The 22,500-nt window shown below is 40.5% G+C and overlaps 1 protein-coding gene and 1 pseudogene across 1 annotated transcript; both read right to left on the bottom strand.

The window, feature by feature from the left end:
- Window positions 1-291: 291 nt before the first annotated feature.
- C1R (complement C1r) lies at window positions 292-13,522 on the bottom strand. Its single transcript, XM_069101554.1, is given in 11 exon segments — window positions 292-1,167; window positions 1,455-1,529; window positions 3,324-3,464; window positions 4,386-4,464; window positions 8,634-8,755; window positions 8,911-9,058; window positions 9,371-9,567; window positions 9,667-9,819; window positions 10,192-10,384; window positions 12,425-12,653; window positions 13,350-13,522. Coding segments are annotated over 11 exon segments (2,259 nt in total). The 5' UTR covers window positions 13,502-13,522; the 3' UTR covers window positions 292-397.
- Window positions 13,523-13,941: 419 nt separating this feature from the next.
- Window positions 13,942-15,202, bottom strand: LOC138171911 (E3 SUMO-protein ligase KIAA1586-like; annotated as a pseudogene).
- Between the last annotated feature and the right edge of the window lie 7,298 nt (window positions 15,203-22,500).

Raw genomic sequence — 22,500 nt, 5'->3', positions numbered from 1 at the left:
GACATCACCATTTGCATTTCCATATCTTTGTTAGTGTCCCAACTCAGGGCAAGACTCAGGCTCCCTACATGCCCAAGATGACCCTAAATTTCTTCTCTTCCCCATTGTAGACTTAACTATTGGAATGAAGCTTTGATTATTGGGATGATGAAAGGTGGAACAGAGAAGAGAAAAATGAAAGCCATGGTACCTGATTTCAGGATACTTTGAAAGTTTGATCTCTCTAAGAAGCCGAAAAGTGGGAGGTAGATAGAGAAATGGTGGAGAAAAGAACTAATTTCACAAATTGAATTTCTGCATCAGTGACTTTTAATGTGGATGCCACTGGGTAAGTAATTACATCCTGTCAGAGTGAAGCTTTCTCCCTTCTGACTGGGGCTTGGATATTCCTCCAGTCTCAGTTCTCCTTTTCTATTATTCCCTTAATCCAGTCCACATACTGTAGCACTTTGGTGTAGAAACCATATCCGTTGCCACAGCCAATGCCCCAGGACACAATGCCTGTGGCTACCCAACGATCTCCAATTTCATCCTTCAGAGCAAAGACTCCTCCACTGTCTCCTTGACAAGCATCTTTCTTTGCAGTCCTGTCCCCAGCACAAAACATATTGTCAGAAAACACCTGTTCACTCCTTTTTGAATTGAGCCATTTCCGACAGTTCTCTCTTGAGATCATGGGCAAACTCACAAACTTCAGATCATCATGTATTTTTTGGTCCTCTGTCCCAAAACCACTGACATAGCCCATCAATCCCTTTTCATAGAAGGTTTCGCTATCTGGTAGACAGATGGGAAGGAGGTTGGGACCTAGAGGGACACTGTTCTCCAGTTCTATAAGAGCAATGTCATTGTCAAAGTTGTTCACATCATTTTGGTCGTAGCCTGGGTGGATGATGAACCTGCGAATGGGGCGGATCCCCATTTTCATGATTTCATCCAAATTTGTATGGCCCAAGAACACATCTATAGATGTATTCTGCAATGAATCGCTGTCCTTAGGGAGGATGGTGTGGGCAGCTGTAAGGATCCATTTATCGCCTAGTAGTGCCCCACCTCCACGCCCATAGATGTTGGTGAAGGCCTGCCAAGGGAAGTTACCCAACCGAGCATTTTTCCCTGCAATGATGCGCTGATTTTCAACTACAGGATTAACTGGCTTCCCACACACTAGAAAGAGAGGTAGAAGAAAGAAGGCCAAGTTATCTCATGTTCATAATACCTATTCTTCCTTATTCCATCCTACTTTCACCCTGTCATTGTAACCTCTTGAACTTTTCCCTGTTTTTACTTCTGACTCCTTCCCCTCTGGCTCTTAGAATGTCTTCTTCCCTTAATACTTGGTTCCCCTCTGCCTTTTTAGTCTTATGTCAGGGCTTTATGGGAGGGGGTGGCTTAGGTATCCTTGTGAATCACACATACTATGGTAAACCTAATCCCAAAGGGTCTTTGCTCACCAGGTAAACACTGAGGCATCTTCTTGTTTCCATGTTTATCTTTCCAGAAGCCTTGGGCTGAGCAGGTATATGTCACTAAAGAGAAAAAAGATTTGGTGAATGAACTTCAAGACAAGAATTGAAGTCAAAGAGTCAATAAAGACAATAGCAAGGATAACCACAGATAAAGAGAAAGAGAATTGATCCAAAGTCCCTATGCCAATTAGCCTTCAAAACCAAGGAGTAAATTCTTGTTTGGTCATTTTAGTCATGTCCCACCCTTTGTCACTCCATTTGGGACTTTCTTGGCAAAGATACTAGGGTGGTTTGCCATTCCTTCTCCAGCTCATTTTTACAGATGAGGAAACCAAGGCAAACAGGGTTAAGTGACTTGCCCAGGATCATACAGCTAGTAAGTATCTGAAGTAAAATTTGAGCTAATTCCAAGCCCAGTACTCTATCCACCGTACTACCTAGCTGCCCTTAGGGAGCAAATACAAATAAATTTAATTTACTTATCAACTCAACAAATACAATCTACATGCTCTCAAGGGCAGATGCCATTAATTAAATTAACCAATAGTTAGAGAACAGAAATGTCAGTACTGTCTGTCTGTCTATCTATCTATCTGTATGTATATACATATATATGTATACACACATATACAGCTGTGGTAATTTGTACTTATTGGTATTTTCTTTGTAATTGTTATTTCTTTCCTTGTGTCTCTGTCTTCCATTTTCCCTATTAAAAGTCTCTTTCTCTTGCACCTCTTTCTGGAGAGGCAGCTTAGGGAAGTCAACAGAGCAGTGGACTTTGAATCAGATAATGTACTTTTGGGTTCTAGTACTTAACAGTTGTGTACCGATAAATTGTTTCACTTCCCTTGGTCTCAGATTTAAAAAGGGATGATGCTTTTTGCACAAACTAACTCACAGATTGTTGTGAGGAAAACATTTTGCAAAATGTTAGGTGCTATATGAATGTGAAAATTAGTATCTTGGACAGAGCTTTGCATAGTACACAATGGTTGATAATTAGTGATGAAATATATGAAAACTGAAATAAGAGCAAATGAACTGAGTAGTTCATTCATTTACCATTTAACATTTATTAAGTGCCTACTATGTTCCAGGTTCTTTGCTAGACATAGAGCAGTAAGTGAGAATCCAATCTGACTTAAAGAAGAACCTCTTGATTGTTAAGGTACAGCAACCAAATGCTTGAACAGGCAATAGAGAGAGGCTAGGGTATGTCCTTCCTTGGAAATCCTTCATGGTTGGAAAGAGGACCATTTATTCTGAAAGGATTGCTTTTTGTCAGGTAAAGAGCTAGGACCACATAGATGACCATTAATTATGACCATGGCCATCTTTGGAAGTAGGGCATGTAGGTACCAAGAGTACATCATATTGTGAACCCTACACAGAACATATTTATAGAAGTGAAACTAGTGAAAATAGCAAATGAGAACAATTCTTAAGAGGAAAGTGACAATATGAATGGTGTCTGTGGAAGGGAGAAGGGCTAATATATTTTCATCTTGGTGGTTGTGGAAGGGATGGTGTTTCTTTTAGCATCAGCTAGGAGAACCACATCTTTCTTCTCTCTGGCAACTTCCCTAAATCAGTGCTCAGTAGTAGCCAGGAACGGACACCCTCAAATACAAGAGTATTAATATTGCCTCATATGTTTTTGATTATGGAATGTTTTTGGTTATGACCTTATTTTTCTCTGACCTGTTATGGGAGAAGATTCACCTTTTTTGAAGAGAAAGACCTGAATAACAAAGTGAAGTGATACTTTTTGTTCTGGGATGGTAGAAGAGAGAAGGAACAAAATCCCCTTTGCCCCAGCTTTCCATTACGTCTTACCTGATGAGGACTTACCATTTTTCTCTTTATTTACCATCTGGTAAAATGGTTCTTGGCAAGTATAAAGGACCTCAGCTTTGTAGGTATTTACCCCTTCATTGGTAAGGTATATGAAGTTCCCTTTGGGTAGATGGTGGGGAGCTCCACAGTTCATAACTACAGGAAAGAACAGAAAGGAACAGGGGACCAAAGGGTAGCTGAGTATTTCTATAGCCTTTTGCAATCTGACCCCAAACTTGCTTACTCCCTTTCATGCACTCTGCAGTACATCCAAACTGACTTGCTTGTTCCTCATGCTTAACGCTTCATCTTCCATCCCTATGCCTTTGCACAGGCTGCTCTCAATGCTCAGGATACATTCTTTCCTCATCTCTATCTTTTAGAATCAAGTTCAATTCAAGCACTACCTGTAGGAGAGGAAGATCCTTTCCTGATCTTCCCCAGCTGCCAGTTACCACGCCTCCCTATTGTTTTCTATATATTTTTATGTGCACATATATATGTACCTATACATATATAATAATATAATATATTTACATCATATATTGTGTTATCTATAATACACATATATAATAAATATGACAATATATATAAATACACACAAACGAGTGATTTCTTTCAATAGAATGTAAACCTCTTGAAGGCAGATACTACTTCATTTTTTTCTTTGTATTCTTATTATCTATTACAGTGCCTAGCACCATTTAAGTCCTAAATAAAGAATTGATTGAATAGAGTCTCACTATGAGAAGAAAGAACTTTCTGTTCAAAGAATGGATTGTTGAATGATGAATGACGGTTTTGGGGGAAAATAGTCCAGAGGGGTTTCCTAGGGATGGGTTAAGAAGAATGAAAGAAACTTCCTGGAGGGGCCAACCAAGCTTTTCACTACTTGTGAGCAATGGTTTGAAAAACTCACTTCAGACTATGACTCTTTATGAACTGATGGAAGGGCCAAGGGAAAAGTCTCATGGCAAGGGGCTTAGGCTGACACCTCATAACTTCACCTTTTGAGCCCTCTCTCTGTGAAGAGGGTAAGTTTCATTGGGGACAGTGTCCCTGGCAGCTGTCACTTACTCTTGCAATATGGCATTGCTCGATGCCACGTGCCATCATCCTGGCAGAGAGAGGTGAAGGACTTCAGTTTCTGGTCCCCCTGGTTTTTGGAGGAAAGAAAAGCGCGTTCAATGATAGCAAAATTGTTGGGAGAAATTGGCGATGTGATTATATTTCCTGCTACCTATGGCTGCTGCTTTTCTGCCCTAACTTTCTCAGATCTTCTCAACCCTAGCAATTTACTCTTCCCTTTTTCCTTGACTATGTCTCTGGCCCCTTTTACAGAGATACAAAATGAGGAAGAAATTTTGCCCCTGATCATAAAGCAGCCTGGGTCTAACTACCCTTTTTAGCCTTATCTCACACTCTTCCTCTTCTTTGCACTACCCCCAATTTTTTGTCCTGCCCTTTCTTCTCCTTGTGTCTGTGCTCATACAATCCTCACATCAGGAATAGAGAACCTCTCCCCCATCTCCTGTTAAAGTTTATCTTTTTCTTCTTCTTCTTCAAGGCCCAACTCTGGTGCCATCTTCTCCTTGAAGACTTTCTACCCTTTCCCTCCTAAATTTCTCATAAATAGTCACTTATCTGAGACTGGAGTGAAAAAAATAGAGAGATAGTAGAGGAAGATGGGGGTGGGGTTCACCTGTGTAACCCATGTGAAGAAGACTTTTCTCAACTCTCTTATGTCTCTATCACATTCCCCCTTTTATCACATTTATTTGTGCATCTGTCAAAACCCCAATTATTAGACTGAAACGTCTTTGAAGCCCAGTGCCTATCAAACACACATCAAGTATCTCATAGATATTTGCTGAATTGAATTGGACTGGAAATGCTGCTGCTTAAACCCATGATTCCTGTCCCATTAGCGCCCTTCTTGTCCCACTAAGTGTTGACAAAATCTACCTCTTGTCCAAAAGACAGTTGGTGTTATGGTATAGGAGGCAGCCTAGAGATGGGATAGATAGGGCCATAGATCTGGGAACCATCTGCATAGAGATGATCATCGAACATCAACAGAGGAAGTATAGATAGTAATGAGAAGAAATGAGCACTTGGGCACACCAACAGTGATTGAGCCTGACGAAGATCTAGCAAAGCAAAGACTGGGAAGTTGTGGTTTGGGAAAGAACAGTGTCATGAAAACCCAGAGGAGAATGAATGATCAGGAGGAGGTGATCAAGAGGGTTAAAAATTGCAGAGAGGATGATGATTTATAAAAGGCCTTTAGATTTAGACATTAAGAGATCCTTGGTAACTTTGGAGAGAGCAGTTTTGGTTGAATGATGAAATCAGAAACCAGATTAAATTAGAAGAAGGGCAGGTGGTGGAACAGTGAATAGAAAACCAGCCTTGGAGTTAGGAAGACCCAAGTTCAAATCTGGCCTCAGACACTTACTAGCTGTGTGACCCCGGGGCAAGCCACACAACTCCCATTGCCTCCAAAAGAAAAGTGTTTAGAAGAGAGTGAAGAGAGGACACCAAGTGTAGATGGTTTCTTCAAGAAAGGAGAGAAGAGATATAATATGATAGCTAGTAGGGATTGTCAGAGTGAATGAGGGTTTCTTTGGGATTTGGGAGACATGAGTGTGTTTTTAGGCAGCAGGGAAGGAGCCAGTAGAAAGAAAGAGGGTGAAGGTAAGAGAGGGAGAGTGGGGTTGATAGTAGAGTAAGATGTTGGGGAATATCATAAGGGAGGAGATTAAGGGTTTATCTTGAGGACCTTGGTAGGAGAATAGCCAGTTTTCTGAGACTGGAGTGAAGGAAGAAATAAATGGTAAGGGAAAGTTGGAGAGTGGATAACCTATCATAAGAAGATTATGTGAGGGAAATCAGGAACTTCAGGGGGAAAGTAGAGTAGACATCTTTTGGGTGAAAATCAATGGAGTAAAAAACAGAAAGGATATTGTTATTGGAGCATTGTGAAGACCAAGTGAGCAAGAGGAAATAAATGAAGAATTTAGGAAAGAGATCACAAGACTAGAATAGAGGTGTAATATCAGATGCATTAATGGGGATTCCCTTCTCTGAAGATAGTTTTAGTTTTCAAAGGTGTAGATCATTCACTTCCCCTACTGAAATTATTAATATGGTCCAGAGAAAATGGTGTTCTTGGGGGCAGCTAGGTGGCACAGTGAATAGAGCACTAGCCCTGCAGTCAGGAGGACATGAGTTCAAATCCGGCTTCAGACACTTGACACACTTACTAGCTGTGTGACCTTAGGCAAGTCACTTAACCCCAATCGCCTTGCTTTACCCCCTACCAAAAACTACCACCACCAACAAAAAGAAAATGGTGTTCTTTCAGGAAACCCATCCTGGTCAACTTAGACAGAAATATCCTCATCATGGAGAAGAGCAATCTATCTATTTTATTCTAATTATATACTCAATAGTAACTCAAATTTATACAGGATTCCCAAAAGTCTTAGTGCAGTTTTAAGCTATTAAAGCTATTCAAGCTTAAGTTTATTTAATTAATTTTATTTATTTAAATTAAATTTTAATTAATTAATTTAAGCTATTAAAGTTTAAAATTATTTTCATAGCTTAAAACTGCCCTAAGACTTTTGGGACACCCTTTTGGAACATTGCTTTAAGGTTTCCAAGCACTTTCCCCACAAACAACCACACAAGGCAGTTAGTACAAGTACATGTATAGTATTATTCCCATTTTATAATTAAGGAAACTTAGATTAAGAGTTTAGTGGCTTGCCCAGGATTGTACAGTCAGTAAGTGCTTTGTTGCTGAGTTGTTTCAGTGACCACATTTGGAGTTTTCTTGGCAAAGATACTGGAGTGGTTTGCCATTTCCTCCTTGAGCTCATTTTACAAATGAGGAAACTGAGGCAAGCAGGGTTAAGTGACTTGCCCAGGATCACACAGCTAATAAGTGTCTAAGGCTGGATTTGAACTCAGAGCTTCCTGATTCCAGGCCCAGGGCTCTATCCACTGCTCCACTTAGCTGCCCTCAGCATGTGCTAGAGCCAGGTAAATAGAAACAACAATTATAATGATAATAATAATAGCTAACATTTACATAGCTCTTCCTATGTGCCAAGCACTGTACTAAGTGTTTTATGCTTATTATCTCATTCTATACAACAATCCTGAGAGGCAGGTGCCATAATATCTTCATTTTACAGAGAGGAAACTGAGGCAGACAGAAGCCATGGAAAAGATCATGAATGTCTTCTAGTCCAACTCTATCCTACATCATGACTCCTGTCTACAACATCCCCCCAAAGGGATCATAGATGAATACTAGAATGCCAGCCTCTGATGGGAATCTCAAAAGGCTCTATGGTCATTTCCAGACAATTCTAATTGTTAGCAAGTTTCTCTTTAAATGAAGTCCAATCTACCTTCTTCTTTCTGTAGCTTCCACCTTCTGACCCTAGTTCTGCCTACTGGAAGGAAGGAGAACAAGTTTACTTCTATATAATCGCCCTTCAAATACTTGCAGACAATATCTCTTTGAGTTGCATAGCAGCTAGGTGGTGCAGTGGTTAGACCACTAGGTCTGGAGACAGCAAACTGTGAGTTCAAATCCAGCTTCAGACACTTACTATCTTTGTGACCCTGGGAAAAATTACTTTGCCTCAGTTTCCTCAACTATAAAATAGAGCTAATAATAGTATCTACCTTTGAAGGGTTGTTGTACTTCGAACATAGTATGTTAGCTGTTATTATTGTTATAAAAATGTTTATTCCCTTTCCCCCATGAATCTTCTCTAGGCTAGACATATTAAGTTCCATGAACTGATACTTATGGGACATAATATCTAGTCCTCTTGCCATCCTCATCGCCTACCTATCTGTGTATTCACATTTGTCCTTATTCTTTCCAAGATTTGGAACTGGTCTGACTAAGAAAGAGTAGAGTGGGACTCTTGGCTTCCTCCTTCTGGAATTTACTATTTTTTTCTATTGATTTGCTATTTTTTTGTTTTATTTTTTAAAAACTAATTTGCTATTAATGCACTGTGTATCTATTAATACTCCCTCCCGAACGTAACAAATTAGCATTCTGATTTGTTAATTGCTCTCTTGTGAGTTTGATTAGTATGAATCAGTCCCCAAAAGCCTTGGTTATCCCTGGATTAGTCGACCAAATCATTCTTTTTCCAGAGAAGCAGACCCTAGAGTTGAGGTGACCCCTTCCCATCAAACTCCTCTTGAAGTGACACCTTACTTTAAAGGGATTTTATCCTAATTAAGTCACCCTGATTAGATCAGACTTTCTCCCCTGCCATGGGCTCTCACCTCTATGAGTTCGTAGCCAGGCTTGCAGGAAACAATGAGGTAATCACGGAACTGGTACTTTTGTTGTGGGTTATTGATAATAGTGAACTCATCAAGGGCCTTAGGCTGGGGACACTTGATAACTGTTGAAGAACACAGGAAATGAGTATTAATCTCAGGCCCATCCACTTTTCACTTTTTCTCTTCTTCCTTCCAGGTTCTATCTTTGCAAATGCCTGGGGAGGCCATGCTGGGGTTGGGCAGTGTGGTGTGGGGTTGTGGGTGTGCTGCTCTTTACCTTCCGTGGTATAATGAATTTTCCAGCCTCGGCTGTCTCCAGACTCATCTGTGAAAAACAACACATCCACAGCATTGCTGCTGGTGTTGATAACACCAGGGCTCCACATTCCACAGTACTCGCCCACTGGTTTCCCACTGGCATAGACCTAGTAGTATGTAAGAGGAGAGAAGAACAGAAGGGTCAATGTTCCAGCATATTACTGTGAATATGCATGCACTTGCCATGTTGAACCACCTGAGATTGAGTAGGTATTTTGGGCTGTTGCACAGGTAGGGTCACTTCTATTTTGGGTGTTTTGGTTTTTTTTTTTTTTCCTGTTTTTGCTAGGAAGAAGAGTCAGTGTGGTCTGACATGCTGAGAATTTGTCTGGGGGAGGTTCTTTCATCCTGTACCCACCATGCTATAGACTGGGAAGTAACAGAGAAGAAATATGGAAGAAACGGAGAAGACCCTATACCTGGAGCTGGTCATAGGGGCAGTGAACTTGTTCATGGTCATCAATTTCAAAAGGCTCCAAGAACTCGAGGTTGATAGAGAGACCCCGATCCACCCGGATGCTGTAGTTGCAGCGCATGTCAGGGGGGTAGGGCTTGGGGTACTCGAGGCTGGAGATGTACCCGGATGTCTCTGTGAATAACTCACTGCTGCACTCCGCTGCAATGATAAGGCCAGGAAGAGGTCATAAAGAGGCTCTTTGCCTGCTCTGTAGGCATAGCCCAGAAGCTTCCTTGCTTCCCACCACCTGGTTCTTACCACGACAAGAGTGTCCATCAGCCTGGAGCTCATAACCAGCACGGCAGGAGCAGAAGTAACTGCCGATAGAGTTGTGGCAGAAGTGTTCACACCGAAGGCCTGACTTAGAGTGCTCCTCAAAGACACTGTCCTGGACAGCACATTCATCCACATCTGGAAGGGATATCAGCAAGTAAAGATTTGAGTGCTTTTGCTGGGGGATTGAAGGAGGAATCTTTCTATGTGAGTTTTTTTATGGGAAGCCCTAAGAACAGAATCTGGGTTCCTGCTCTCGGTAATGGAGCTTTCTGATGGTAGGATAGGCCCTTTGGGCAATATCTATTGGTGACATGCTAGGGTTCTCTGCTCCTCTCTGGAGGCTGCTTCTGTAGGTGGGTTGAGGGAAGGAACCAGGGTCAGATTTAAGTATTCTGTAGTTTATGACATGTTCCTGAACTCCTTCTCCTGCCTTAGTTATGATGCATACCCTTTAATCTAAGAAAAAATGTCATGGTTGGTATTAAAGTCCAGTGGTGCCATTCTCACCCATAGCTTGGTAGTAGGCCAGGAAACCTTTGTAGAAAATGGTGGTCCCATTCTCCTCATTGGAGAAGTCACTATGAAACTTTAGCCACATCTGGTTCCCCTGGGACACAAACCCATTCTGGACAGGAGGGTTTCCAGCTCTGGATCCCAGTTGCCCACAAAATCGACCCAAGTCCTTTTTGTCGGTGGAGATCTAACAGAAGAAAAATTAAGGATAAGATTCCCAACTAAATGGCAAGTGAGTGAGGGTCACTCCCTTTCTGTACTGCTTGAAAGATTCTTTAATTTATTTACCTGATAATCATGCCTGCCACCCCAACCCCTATTTCCCCCCACCCCATATTCTGACTGCTTATGAATAAATATTTTAAAAGGTCCCTTTCAGCTCTCAATATATGATCCTATGAATTTAAATTCATCCTCCAGTAACTCCAATTGACTTTTCTCTTTATGACCAAGCAGCCATATGCTTCATTACCATGTTTTTACACGATACCAGACTATTAAAGGAGCCCTTACCGAAAATCTCTCCCAACCCTTACCACTTCTCCCCCTTTTTTCTCCCCCCCCATTATTTTAATACCATAAACTCTTTCCCTTCCTTGTATCTTTTTTCCCCCTCTATTTGGTCCCCCTTTTCCTCACTTCTCTACCAGACAATAGACTCTTGACATTGTCCATCTTTTAATTCTAGAACACCTATGGATTTGCCAGCCTGAAGCTTGCCACCACACCTCATACAAAGCGAAATTCCAAGGCTACTACATCTGTTCCCTTACCCTGGTTTTGCAGAGTCAGAGTGATGTTCCTTACCTCCCCCAGTAGGCTAACATGAGTGTGTACAGCAAACATCTGTCTCTTGAAGTCCACTTTCCCAACTTTCCCACGCTCTCTTCTGAGGGTCTCTCTAAAAACTTGTGAGGGGAACATTTTCAAATCCTACTTCTTATATCACCTATAACCCAGATATCTCTTAATATTTCATTAAACAAATGTCAAGGGAACAGAAAACAAAGAACCAAAATCAGTATGAAAAAAGGAATATTTAGAATTATTTTGTCTTTGTACGGCCTTGTGGGATCTCCTGAAAATGTGATCTCTTGATCACATTTGGATGTCACTGTCTCATTTGGGAACATAAGGGGAAGGCACAAAAGTGAGAGAATAATTTGCTAAAAGATTATCCATCTGTGGTCAGCGTCATTTACAGAGTGAATCATATAGATCTCTCTGTTCCTCTAGAGGGAGGGAGCAAGTGATCAATTCATGTGGCAGGTGGAGAAAATCAAGTCCAAGGTCCCCTTAACTGGCTAGTAGAAAATATAGCATGAAAAATGCTATTTTAAGATCACAGAGTCAGAGTTTTAGAGCTGAAAAGGACTTGGGCTCACTTAGTTCAACTCTCATTTTACATATAGGGAAATTGAGCCCTAGAGAGGTGAATTGATTTGCCACAAGTTACAGCTTTTATATAACAGAGTCGAGATTTGAACCCAGTTTTGAATGCAAATCCAGTACTCTTTTCTGAAGGTCCTTGGTACCCTCTCATGGGATAAGTCTTCTACGTAGCTGATCCATGGCATTAAGCAACTAATTGGCAGACTCATATTTTCTTTGGGGGGGGGAAGGGGGTAAAGAGAGTCAGAGTTAAGTGACTTGCCCAGGGTCACATAGCTAGAAAGTGTTTGAGGCCAAATTTGAACTCAGATCTTCCTGACTCCAGGGCAGATGCTCTGTCCATTGCACCACCTAGCTGCCTGCTGATTCACACTTAAAAAAAAAAATCTCTCTCTCTCTCTCTCTCTCTCTCTCTCTCTCCACATATACAGATAGATAGATATAGATATGATGGCTTTTGTGATTATATCAGTCATTTATGGAGGAGGAAAAAAAAGATCCCCCCTTTGGAAAACTTTACCCTTTGGAAAAAATATTAGTGACTGCTTCTGGCAATATATATGATTCTTCACTAGTAACAGTCTCCCTCTCTGTCTTGGACTTGATTTATTGGAGGGTAGAGACTGAAGATTTTGTACAATGACTAGTATTCCAATGAGGACTCAGTAAATGTTAAGTGAATACTAAGAGGACAGACCTTTCTACTCTAATTCCCACCCTCCCCCAATCATAGAGTGGGGGTGAGGGTTGGGGAAGGGTCCTCAGTTCCTGAAGTCTACAAAATTCTTTCTTCGTTCTCTCTTCCCCTTCTCCATCCTCCTCCCCAACTTAGTACCTTGACATAGTCATAGAAACAGCCTTCAGAAGGTTCCAGGTCAAACTGCCAAAAGACAAGTTTCACAAAGTAGCCTTTGGGGACCACAATCTCTCTGGTGTCATCGTAGTTGTTGGGGTATGGCTTGGGGTACATAGGAGATGTCACTTCTCCATAGAGGTCATGGATCATGGGTACGGAGACCCCCAACTTACAGAGTAGGAGGAATCCCAAGAGGTGCCAGAGTAACCTGTTAATATAACAAGAAAGCATAGAGCTAGAGATATGAAATTAGGCGGATGGTGGTCTGGGATAAAGTTCCCCATGGTATTGAGAAGGGTGGAGAAGAAGAAAGATTGTTGTCTTAGTCAGTGCTTCTCTTGCTAACCCATCCTAGACTGTACCACAGTGGGGTGGTACAAAGGTCCTGAGGCCATTGCCCCCCTCTCTGTTTGCTTTCCCTTTTCCTCCCTTTCACTTTCCCCTCCTCCATCCAGGGCAGAGATTTCGTTTTCCCGGAACGGGGGTGAATCAGAAAAAAAATGATATTGGGTTAGAGACGGAGGGAGGGAGTTGGGGGTGGAAGATGGGTGGGTCTAGATTTCCAAGACAAATCCCTCAAATAGTGGCTTATGCTGGTTGTTGCAAAGGCCTCTGGGAGAGAGGGTAAGCTCTGCATGGATGATACCACCACTTGGGAAAATTAGGTGCCCCATCTTTCTACCACTCTACTCTCCACCCGCACTGCCGTCTGCCACCAGATGTGGGGCAGAAGAGAGATGTGATCATTTGTCCTTGTAGACCTCAGGGACCACTGAGATGGGGAGTTGTTTCATATTGGGGATGAGGGCAGAAAGAAAATGAGGGCAGCAGGGAGAAAGCCCTGACTACCTCCTCCTTGTCAGGTCACTGTACCCCTTCCCCCTCCCCAATCAGTTCCACTCACATTCTCTAAGCCTGCGCAGGGGTCCGTGACTCTCCCCACAGCTGCTTCAGGCGCTCTGGAATGAGAGAACTCCAGGGCGGGGAGGGTGGTGGGGGGAGACATGAAGGGGAGGGAAGGAGGAGGGCATATGTGAGGAGGAGGGAGAGAGACATTTCAGGGAAAGTTAAGGGGAATTGGCTATTTGCATAAACAAAAAGCGGAATTTTGAGGTTTTCTTTGGTTTTGTTTTTAAAATCCCTGTTGGTGATGCCACCTGCTGGCCAGTACAGAGAAGGGCTTCACAGCAGTCCATGGCGGAAAGATCTTTTCATAGGGACATAGATTTCGATCTGGAAGGAGCCATAGAGATCGTCTACTTCAACTCCCTCATATTACAAAATAGGAAACTGAGGACCATGAAAGTTATGTGACTTCATTTCTGGGAAGGAAAGGCCTCTTCTCTACATCAGAGACCAATACAAATCACACAACAGATGCTTAGAATGTTTATCATTAACCGATTTTCATCCCAGATCCTAGGGACCCTGAGAAGAACATAAAGATTCCATCACTTCCCTTATGCCCCTCTCCTCCAGGAATTCAAATCACTATTTCAGAGGCCAGAAGCAAGGTCACACAGGTAGTAAGTAAGATTCGAACCCACATCTTTGGATTCTTCTTGCAGCTTCATAGTTGCAGGGATTGGAACATTGTTTGATTCTACATTATTGCTACAAAACCTTGAAAATTATTCAAATCAATTTCATGTTTTAAAGTTTCACTTAACTGATATGATTATTTTCCCCTAGCTATCTATAGCAAAATGAGTTCTTCATAAGGCCAAGTAGATGGTTCTAATAAATCTAGATAATTGAAAATTCTTTCTCCATTGTTTCTGTCTGATGAAAGTTCATGTGTTGAATTATATTTTTTAGTAACTTATGCCTAGAAAGTACATTAAATTTATAATTTTCTTAAATAGAATATCTTTTAAATTAATGACTTTATCTTCAACTTGAGATTCATGCTTTCTAGTACCAATTTTAGAATTTTTCAAAGTTCTTATGGCAAATTTGATGAATTTTTCTGCTTTCTGAATGTTAGTTGATCTGGACTGCAATGCATCTGAAAGTAATGAAAATCCTTTAAGAATGTCAATTGCTAAAGCAAAATCTTGTAAGAAATTAATGAGAACTAATCTCTTTGCCAAACTAGAGCAAGAAAAATGAGAAAAATGAATATACGATGGAGGATATGTGCACCATAAAGCAATAGCCAGCTCATAAACTACATGCCCTCCATCTCTGTCCCATTAATCAACCAACTATAATTATTTCAATTTCAAGTTCTTTGATATATTTTCTAGTTTGGTTTGATTTTTATTGGGTTGGTGATAAATGAGATAAATTTTATCCAGAAATATTTTAATATGATTAAGTTGTTTTATTTAAGATTATTCAGATTATTAATCATCAAGTGGTAATTGCAACCGATGATTTAAATAGTGCCAAACAATAATTTTTTTCCTTGGAGGCAATCAAGGTAAGTGACTTGCCCAGGGTCACACAGCTAGTTAGTGTCTGAGGTCACATTTGAACTCAGGTCCTCCTGACTGCAGGGTGGGTGCTCTATCTACTACATTACCTAGCTGGCCCATCAAAAGAAAATTTTAGAAAAATTTCTAACAATTATAAAGTTACTCTAGACTTTCTTTCTGTTGTTGTATTAGCACCACCAGAACAAAATGCAATTAAATTCAATTTAAAACATTCATTATTAAAGCCAGAATCTTTTAAAGTATACAATAATACATTGAAAATACACTCTGCTATAGTTGATACCAATCCTTTAAAATCAATAAATAATACTAGCATTGAAGGAAATGATTAAACTATGCAACCAGTTCACAAAATTTCTGAAAATTTAGCCATAGACTCTTTCTCTACTTCAGCACAGCACTGGCCCTGGGTTAGGATATGATGGGACCAGTCAAGTCCGGTGCAGGGAATGTAAGCGGTGAGGGTCATAGAGCCTGGACCACCAGAGGGAAAAGGAGAACAGAGTTTGGCTGATCTAGGGTTGTAGGTTTTTAAAAAATTAATTGGAGATGATGACAGATCAGGTATTATTGAGTTTGGAATTGCCTGAAAAGTTGGCTTAAGGCCCTTTTTCTGGATGTATTCTAAGCTATTTGGGCCTCTGAAATAGTGATTTGAATTCCTGGAGGAGAGGGGCATAAGGGAAGTGATGGAATCTTTATGTTCTTCTCAGGGTCCCTAGGATCTGGGATGAAAATCGGTTAATGATAAACATTCTAAGCATCTGTTGTGTGATTTGTATTGGTCTCTGATGTAGAGAAGAGGCCTTTCCTTCCCAGAAATGACGATATACTAGTTTTGTGGTAACTCTCGATATCGAGGTGTTACCTTGGAAGTTACAGAAACACTAATTTTGTTTGGAACTATGCTCAGAAGGCTATAAAACTGACTCAGCAATACCACTGCTAGGTCTGTATCCCAAAGAGATCATAAAAAAGGGAAAAGGAACCAATGTACAAAAATATTTATAGCAACTCTTTTTGTGGTGGTAAAGAATTGGAGACTGAGGGGATGCCCATCAATTGGGAAATGGCTAAACAAGTTGTGGTACATGAATGTAATGGAATACTTACTGTGCTATAAGAAGTGATGAGCAAGCAGATTTCAGAAAAACCTGAAAAAACTTTTATGAATTGATCCTGAGTGAAGTGAGCAGAACCAGGAGAGTGTTGTACACAGCAACAGCAACATTGTATGATAGACTAAGCTCTTCACAGCAATAAAATGATCTAAGACAATTCCAAAAGACTCATGATAGAAAATGTTATCTACATCCAGAGATCGAATTATGGAATCTGAATGCAGATTGAAGCATACTATTTTTTCTCTTTTTTTTTCTTTCTCATGGGTTTTTCCTTTTGTTCTGATTCTTCTTTCACAACATGACTAATGTGGAAATATTTTTAATATGATTATACATGTGCAGCCTATCAGATTACTTGTTGTCTTGGGGAGGGTGAGGAGAGGGAAGGAGGGAGAAAAAAATTTGGAACTCAAAATGTTGAAAACTACATTCACATGTAATTGGAAAAAATAAAATACTATTAAGTGGGAGGAAAAGAAAATTAAAAACAAAATAAGACATTAATTTTGTTTTAACTCCTCACCCAGAGATATCACTGAATTGGAGGAAGATCATCAACTAGAGTCTATGAAGACAGGACAGGGAACCCTTAGGTCCTTAGGGTTTCTTGTACCCTTGAAAGAGACTAGCACATAGAAAACATGAGGATAAGAGACAGAGGAAGAGACAGGAGCATTTCTCCATGAGCCCCTTTTGGCTAGGACTCCCTTGCTTGCAGGAACACACAAACAGGGAGCAGAATTAATGGCTGGAAGCTGTTGACTTCCTGGCAGTTATTGGCAGAGGACAACAGAGATGACGTGGGGGGCAGAACTCAACACGTGAATTGAGGATAGATGGGACCAGCCAGAGCAGTGAGGTCAAACTCAAATGGAAACAGATCCTTACCGGCTGTAAATTGACTTAGAAAACCACAGACGAACATAATCTATACTTTGTTGTGGGGTACCTCGGTGGTGCAGGGCCTGGAATCAGGAGGAACTGAGTTCACATCTGGCCTCAAGCACTCACTAGCTGTGTGACCCTGGGCAAGTCACTTAATCCTTTTTTGCCTCAGTTTCCTTATCTGTAAACTGAGCTGGAGAAGGAAATGGCAAACCACTCCAATAACTTTGCCAAGAAAACTCCAAACAGTGTCATGAAGAGTTAGACATGACTGAATAGCAACAACAAAATACGCATTTCCCAATTACATTTTAATTTAGTTCAGACCACACTACAGGTATGATTTGCCCAGAATTTCACACCTCTCACTTAGAGGATCAGAGTATATATAGGACCAAAACATCAGGCACACGGATGCTAAAATGCCCAGGATCCAGTCCACGGACTCTTTATTTCCCTTTTCTTTCCTGAAGCGCTGCCCAATGAAAAACCCTGATCCCTTTTGTACAATCATTGTCCAATTGATGTCTCCAAACATTTCACTTCTCATTTGCCCTCTGATTAGGCAGGAGTAGGAGAGAAGGGAAGCAAGAATAGGCTGGAATGGGAAACTCTGTGAATTTCTAACACTTATCCCTGTGCCCCTACTATTTAAAACTACTATTAAAGTACATAGCCACTGGCAATGATTCTTGTCCAACCCTACCAGTGTATCATTAGAAACTGAGAGAGAGGAGTCTAGGAAACAAGATATTCCCCAGTTCACAATGGGGGTGGGGTGGGGTGGGGTATGATATGCCAACAAGAGAAAGGTTCTTCAGTGTTAGTAATATTCCGTGACATACCCTTGATTGCATTTTGAATACAGAGACTTAATAATGAAACAGGCCTGTAAGTGGAAAGATAAAAGGAGTTGCTGTAGTCATTCATTACCCAAGTGTCCCTTTTTTCACTGTTATTTGTAGCCTTGTCTGGCATTAGACAACCCTTTCTTTTTATCTTCAGTCCTTAGCACAGTGCCTTTTTACTTAATAGGTAGTAGCTACTTAATAAATGCTTGTCGACTTGATTTAAATTCTATACAAAGTCCCTCCTTTTACTTTACATATATGTTGTATTTATTTATGAGTTTACATGTCCTATTCTCCAACTACAATGTAAACAACTTGAGGGCAGGGACTGTCACATTTGTCTTTTTTATCCCTAGCACTTAACTTACACAAAGTAGGCACTTAATAAATGCTTATTGCTTGAACTGTACCCTGATGCTCTATAATCTCTATGAATACTTTTCTTTTTGGGCCAGAGATGTATTGGATTCAGCACTTACCAGCTTCTGAGAGTCAACTATTAAATTTTCAGTGCGAGCATTTACTATTCTTTGGCAAAAGCTTCAAACCAGGGCTTGATTTATTGTTTTGTTGATTGTCTAGACTCTAGACTTAAGAAAGTCATGGAGAAAATGTTTTTAATGCCCAGTAAACTTAAGACTATGTCGTGCATCTATTCTTTTCCAGTAGAGCCAGTTGCGAAACTCCCAGGAAATGATTCCTAGACACAATAGGGTAGCTATACCTATCCCTTCATCTGGAACCGAGAGACTTAGAATCAAATCAGAAATAAGATAAAGAGATACAGTTAGTCTATGCTTCCTGTCTTCCTTTGACCTTTGGAGTTGCAGCAGAGATGAAAGCTTTCACAGCTTGGGTAACTAGGAACTATAGAATGGTGTGGATGCTATGATCTGCATTGTCCAGGCACTGCAGTCCTATGAGAGAGAGAGAGGACTAAGGAATGGCTGCCTAGATGTAAGAGCTTTATAATCCTGGAGCAAAGATGGTGACTGGGAGGCAGGAGGTTGAAGGGAGATCTGATATTGCTGGTTTTGTTATGAATCCCATTTAACTGATGAGCTCAGGAAGCAGCTTTCCCCCTTTTGTGATCCTAAGATATGGAGGGAAAATCCTCATGGTCTTTCTTTAATTTCTTTTTTCAGTCCATGTATCTGAACTGGGCAATGCGTACTTCTGCTGGTCTTTCCACAATCACAGGCATGTGCAGTCAGGATTATGTCCTATTTATACCCAACAATCAGTGAGGAGAATGGGAAGAGGGTTAGGAAGAAAATGTCTCCATATAGGACTGTTTGTACTCTTCACTTTTTACTATGCATAGTTCATATGGCATTCCCCTCTTAGGGGTGGGGACCCCAGAATAGCTACAGATGCAAGGTTCTCTTTGGTCCACATACACTCAACATGACAAATCGCAAGCCTCCACCAATGTCAGTCAGAGGACATACCTAGGTTAAAGCAAAGACATTCAATGGAATAATGTACTAAGAAGGTTTGCAATAGAATATTTCACCTTAAACCTAGGACACACTCTTTCACAACTGTATAGACCAGTGGGGAGAATGAACATATGTAGAGATCACGCATGAGGTCCTCACACGTGGAGACATAACTCATACCCCTTTTGCTATAGGACGCCTGATGTTTTCTGGTAATGTCATTTTGCTGGTCTTGCTATGGCTATTCCTTTCTGGTTGTAACATCATTGTTGGGTGGATTGATCCACTGGGTTCATTTGTCTGCTCTTCACTGGTAAGGCATCTCTGGTGCACTTACTCCTCATCAGCCAGGGGAATATCTTGTTTCTTAGATTCTTCTCTCTCAATTTCTTATCATATACTGGTAGGGTTGGACAAGAATCATTGCCAGTGGCTGTCATCCAACATCTCTACTCTGCTCTACTGGGCTATGCTGATCTCACTACCTTGTCTCTACTGAAATACTTTTCTGCTCCCTTCTACTATCTTCCATGTTAATTTCTTTCTTATTTTATATTTGATTTTATTTTTTCTCAATTACACATCAACAAAAATTTTTAATGTTTATTTGTAAAAATTTGAGCTCAAAATTTTCTCCTTCCCTCTCTTTCTTTCTCAAAAATCAGGCAATTTGATATACATATATTATATATGTGCAGTCATGCAAAACATTTTCATATTAGCCAAATTACAAACGAAAACACTAGAACACCAAAAATAATAAAGAGAGCTAAGTTTAAAAAAGCATGCTTTAATCCTCATTCAGCTTCCATCAGTTCTTTCTCTGGAGATAAATAGCATTTTTCACTATAAGTTGTTTGGAATTGTTTTGGATCATTGTATTGCTGAAAATAGCTGTCATTCACAGTTGATCTTCATACAATATTGCTGTTACTGTGTATACTGTTCATTTCACTTTGCATCAGTTCATATAGATCTTCCCAGGTTTTTCTGAAAGCATCCTGCTTGTCCATTTCTTATTTCCAGGTTCATTTCTACAGGATTGGCTAAGTCATTTCAGTTTCATTCTGCTAGGGTATGGAAGTGGTGGAGGTGGTGGTAACTACCTACTAGTAGTAGTAGTAGCAGCAGAAGAAAAGCAGCAGCAGTAGCAGTTGTAGTAGTAATAGAATTTACATAGCACTTCAAGGTTTGCAAAACATTTTATGAATATTATCTCACTTGATCCATACAACAACCCTGGGTGGTAGTTATTATCTCCATTTTACAGATAAGGAAATTGAAACAGGAAGAGTTTAAGTGACTTGCCCAGGGTCACATAACTAGTGCCTGGAGGCCAGAATTGATTTCAGGTCTTCCTAACTCCAGGTTCAGCACTCTACTCACTTCATACCACCTAGTCAGAACTTCTCCCTGATAAAGTCCTTTAGTCAACAAAAACCAAGTGGAATGTCCTCACGCTAAGATTAAATCTTTGTGATCCCTCTGACTGAGACAGAGATCAAAGCCTCCTATTACACATAATTAATTTAAGGTTCTGACAATCTAATGTTTCCCAAATGATCTTTGGTTTAGCTACAGATGAATTTGAGACGGAACAAAAAGTAGGTTAAGGAAGCAAGGTCAGTGTCACAAGTATGCACAGAACATTTCGTCAGTATGTGCACCCAATGAATGTTATTTTATTTTTTTTAATTCAAACATTCATTGAATGGTTTATCATAAAGAATTTTTTTATTCAATAATCAAGCTAAGGAAATTAAAATTTAACTAAATGATTTTTAATTTAATGACTAAACTTTACTTATGTAGAGTATCTCTATGGCCCCATTCTTAGGGTCAAGCAGGTTATATTCCCCCTTAGGGTATCCTGAGGGATTTGTGGGCATCTTTTTTTGTCTGCCATTGTCTGGAGCACTCACTGGTGTGTTTTCCCCCCATTAGGGGGGGACAGTATTACTAACTCCCTGTTTTAGTTTAACCACTTAAGAAGGACTGTATTTTACAAAGAGATTTTTATTAACTATATATAGCAAGAACAAATATATAAACATTTTCCCCAATGCCACAAGGACATACTTTCCCCTACACCACCTTGGTCTCTTAGGCAATAAACTCAAAACTTAACCCAGTTCCTATATTGCATTGGTCTCATCAAGTTCATGTACACTACCAGTTCATGTACACTACACAACAAGGACAAAACAAGATCAATCCTCCTACTGTATTGGAGTCCCAAATGTCATTTCTAAATGTCACTTCATTGCTCCTTAGGGCATCAACCCCCTGCAAAACCCAGCCTGGATTAGGACTCCTGGATTTCTGAAGCTCATTCTCCTATGCTCAGAGATTCCACTAACTGTGCTTAAGAACAGAAAAGAGTGAAAGAAAAAAACAAAGATCCAGGCCTATTTCTCAGGGGTCATATGGCCTCAGAGGGAGAGGAAGGCCCCAAGACTGCCCTTCTTACCACATGACTTCTCACTAGATGTAAAAGAAGGGGTCACTGAGTTCTCTCAGTCACAAATGGAACAAAGAGAGAGGTGTCTGAAGCTGACTCAGGACTCTTTGAAGATGCCAACAGTTCTGGCTATATTCCAAATCAAAAAAGACTCCTCTGAGCCAGATGGTTATCCAGCCCAAACCACTTGTAAAATGCCCATGCATTCTCCATAGTCTCTCCAAGTTATTTCCCTGACGTGTCATGTCCCAAAAGACACCTCCTTAGCATCCTCCTATAGACCCCTACCCAAACCATTTCGTACCTCCAGGACATGAGAAAGCCAAAAACCTGGATTGGCCAATCAGGAGACATTTTTGGTCCACTCTGAGCTTAACCAACCATAATGCTTTGCGTGCTCTGGCATAACAGACATGCTTTGCTCTCTGGGTGAACTCAAAATGCCCCTTCCTGTGTCAGCAAATACAGCCAGATGAAACTGACCACGAACTTTCTTCTGTTTATGACTACCAAGGACAAAGTGCCTTGAACCAGACACTATCTTGAATAATGGGCCTTTTCTTATGTTATATTATGTCTTGTTAATAGTTTAAGAAACACAGACATCCTGGATCTATCATCTCAATTGACACCTTGACATTCTACTATCTTATTGTATTTACAACCCATCCAATTAGGAAATTCCTTTTTCATATAATAGTTAACCATTTGGAAACTATAATTTTGGCTGACATAGGCATCCTGAGCCAAGAAAGGAGGGAAGAGTGAGAGGGAATTGTTCTGAAGATAGGAAGTTTCTTTTGTCTGTCCATCCTTGAGTACATTGTCTATGATGAGCTCCTATGCGTATC

Source organism: Petaurus breviceps, unplaced genomic scaffold, assembly GCF_028583685.1.
Source record: "Petaurus breviceps papuanus isolate PSGF00001 unplaced genomic scaffold, PetGlider_PUasm1.0 470, whole genome shotgun sequence".
In the NCBI taxonomy this organism is placed as follows: domain Eukaryota; kingdom Metazoa; phylum Chordata; class Mammalia; order Diprotodontia; family Petauridae; genus Petaurus; species Petaurus breviceps.
This window is presented reverse-complemented; position numbering and strand designations above follow the sequence as displayed.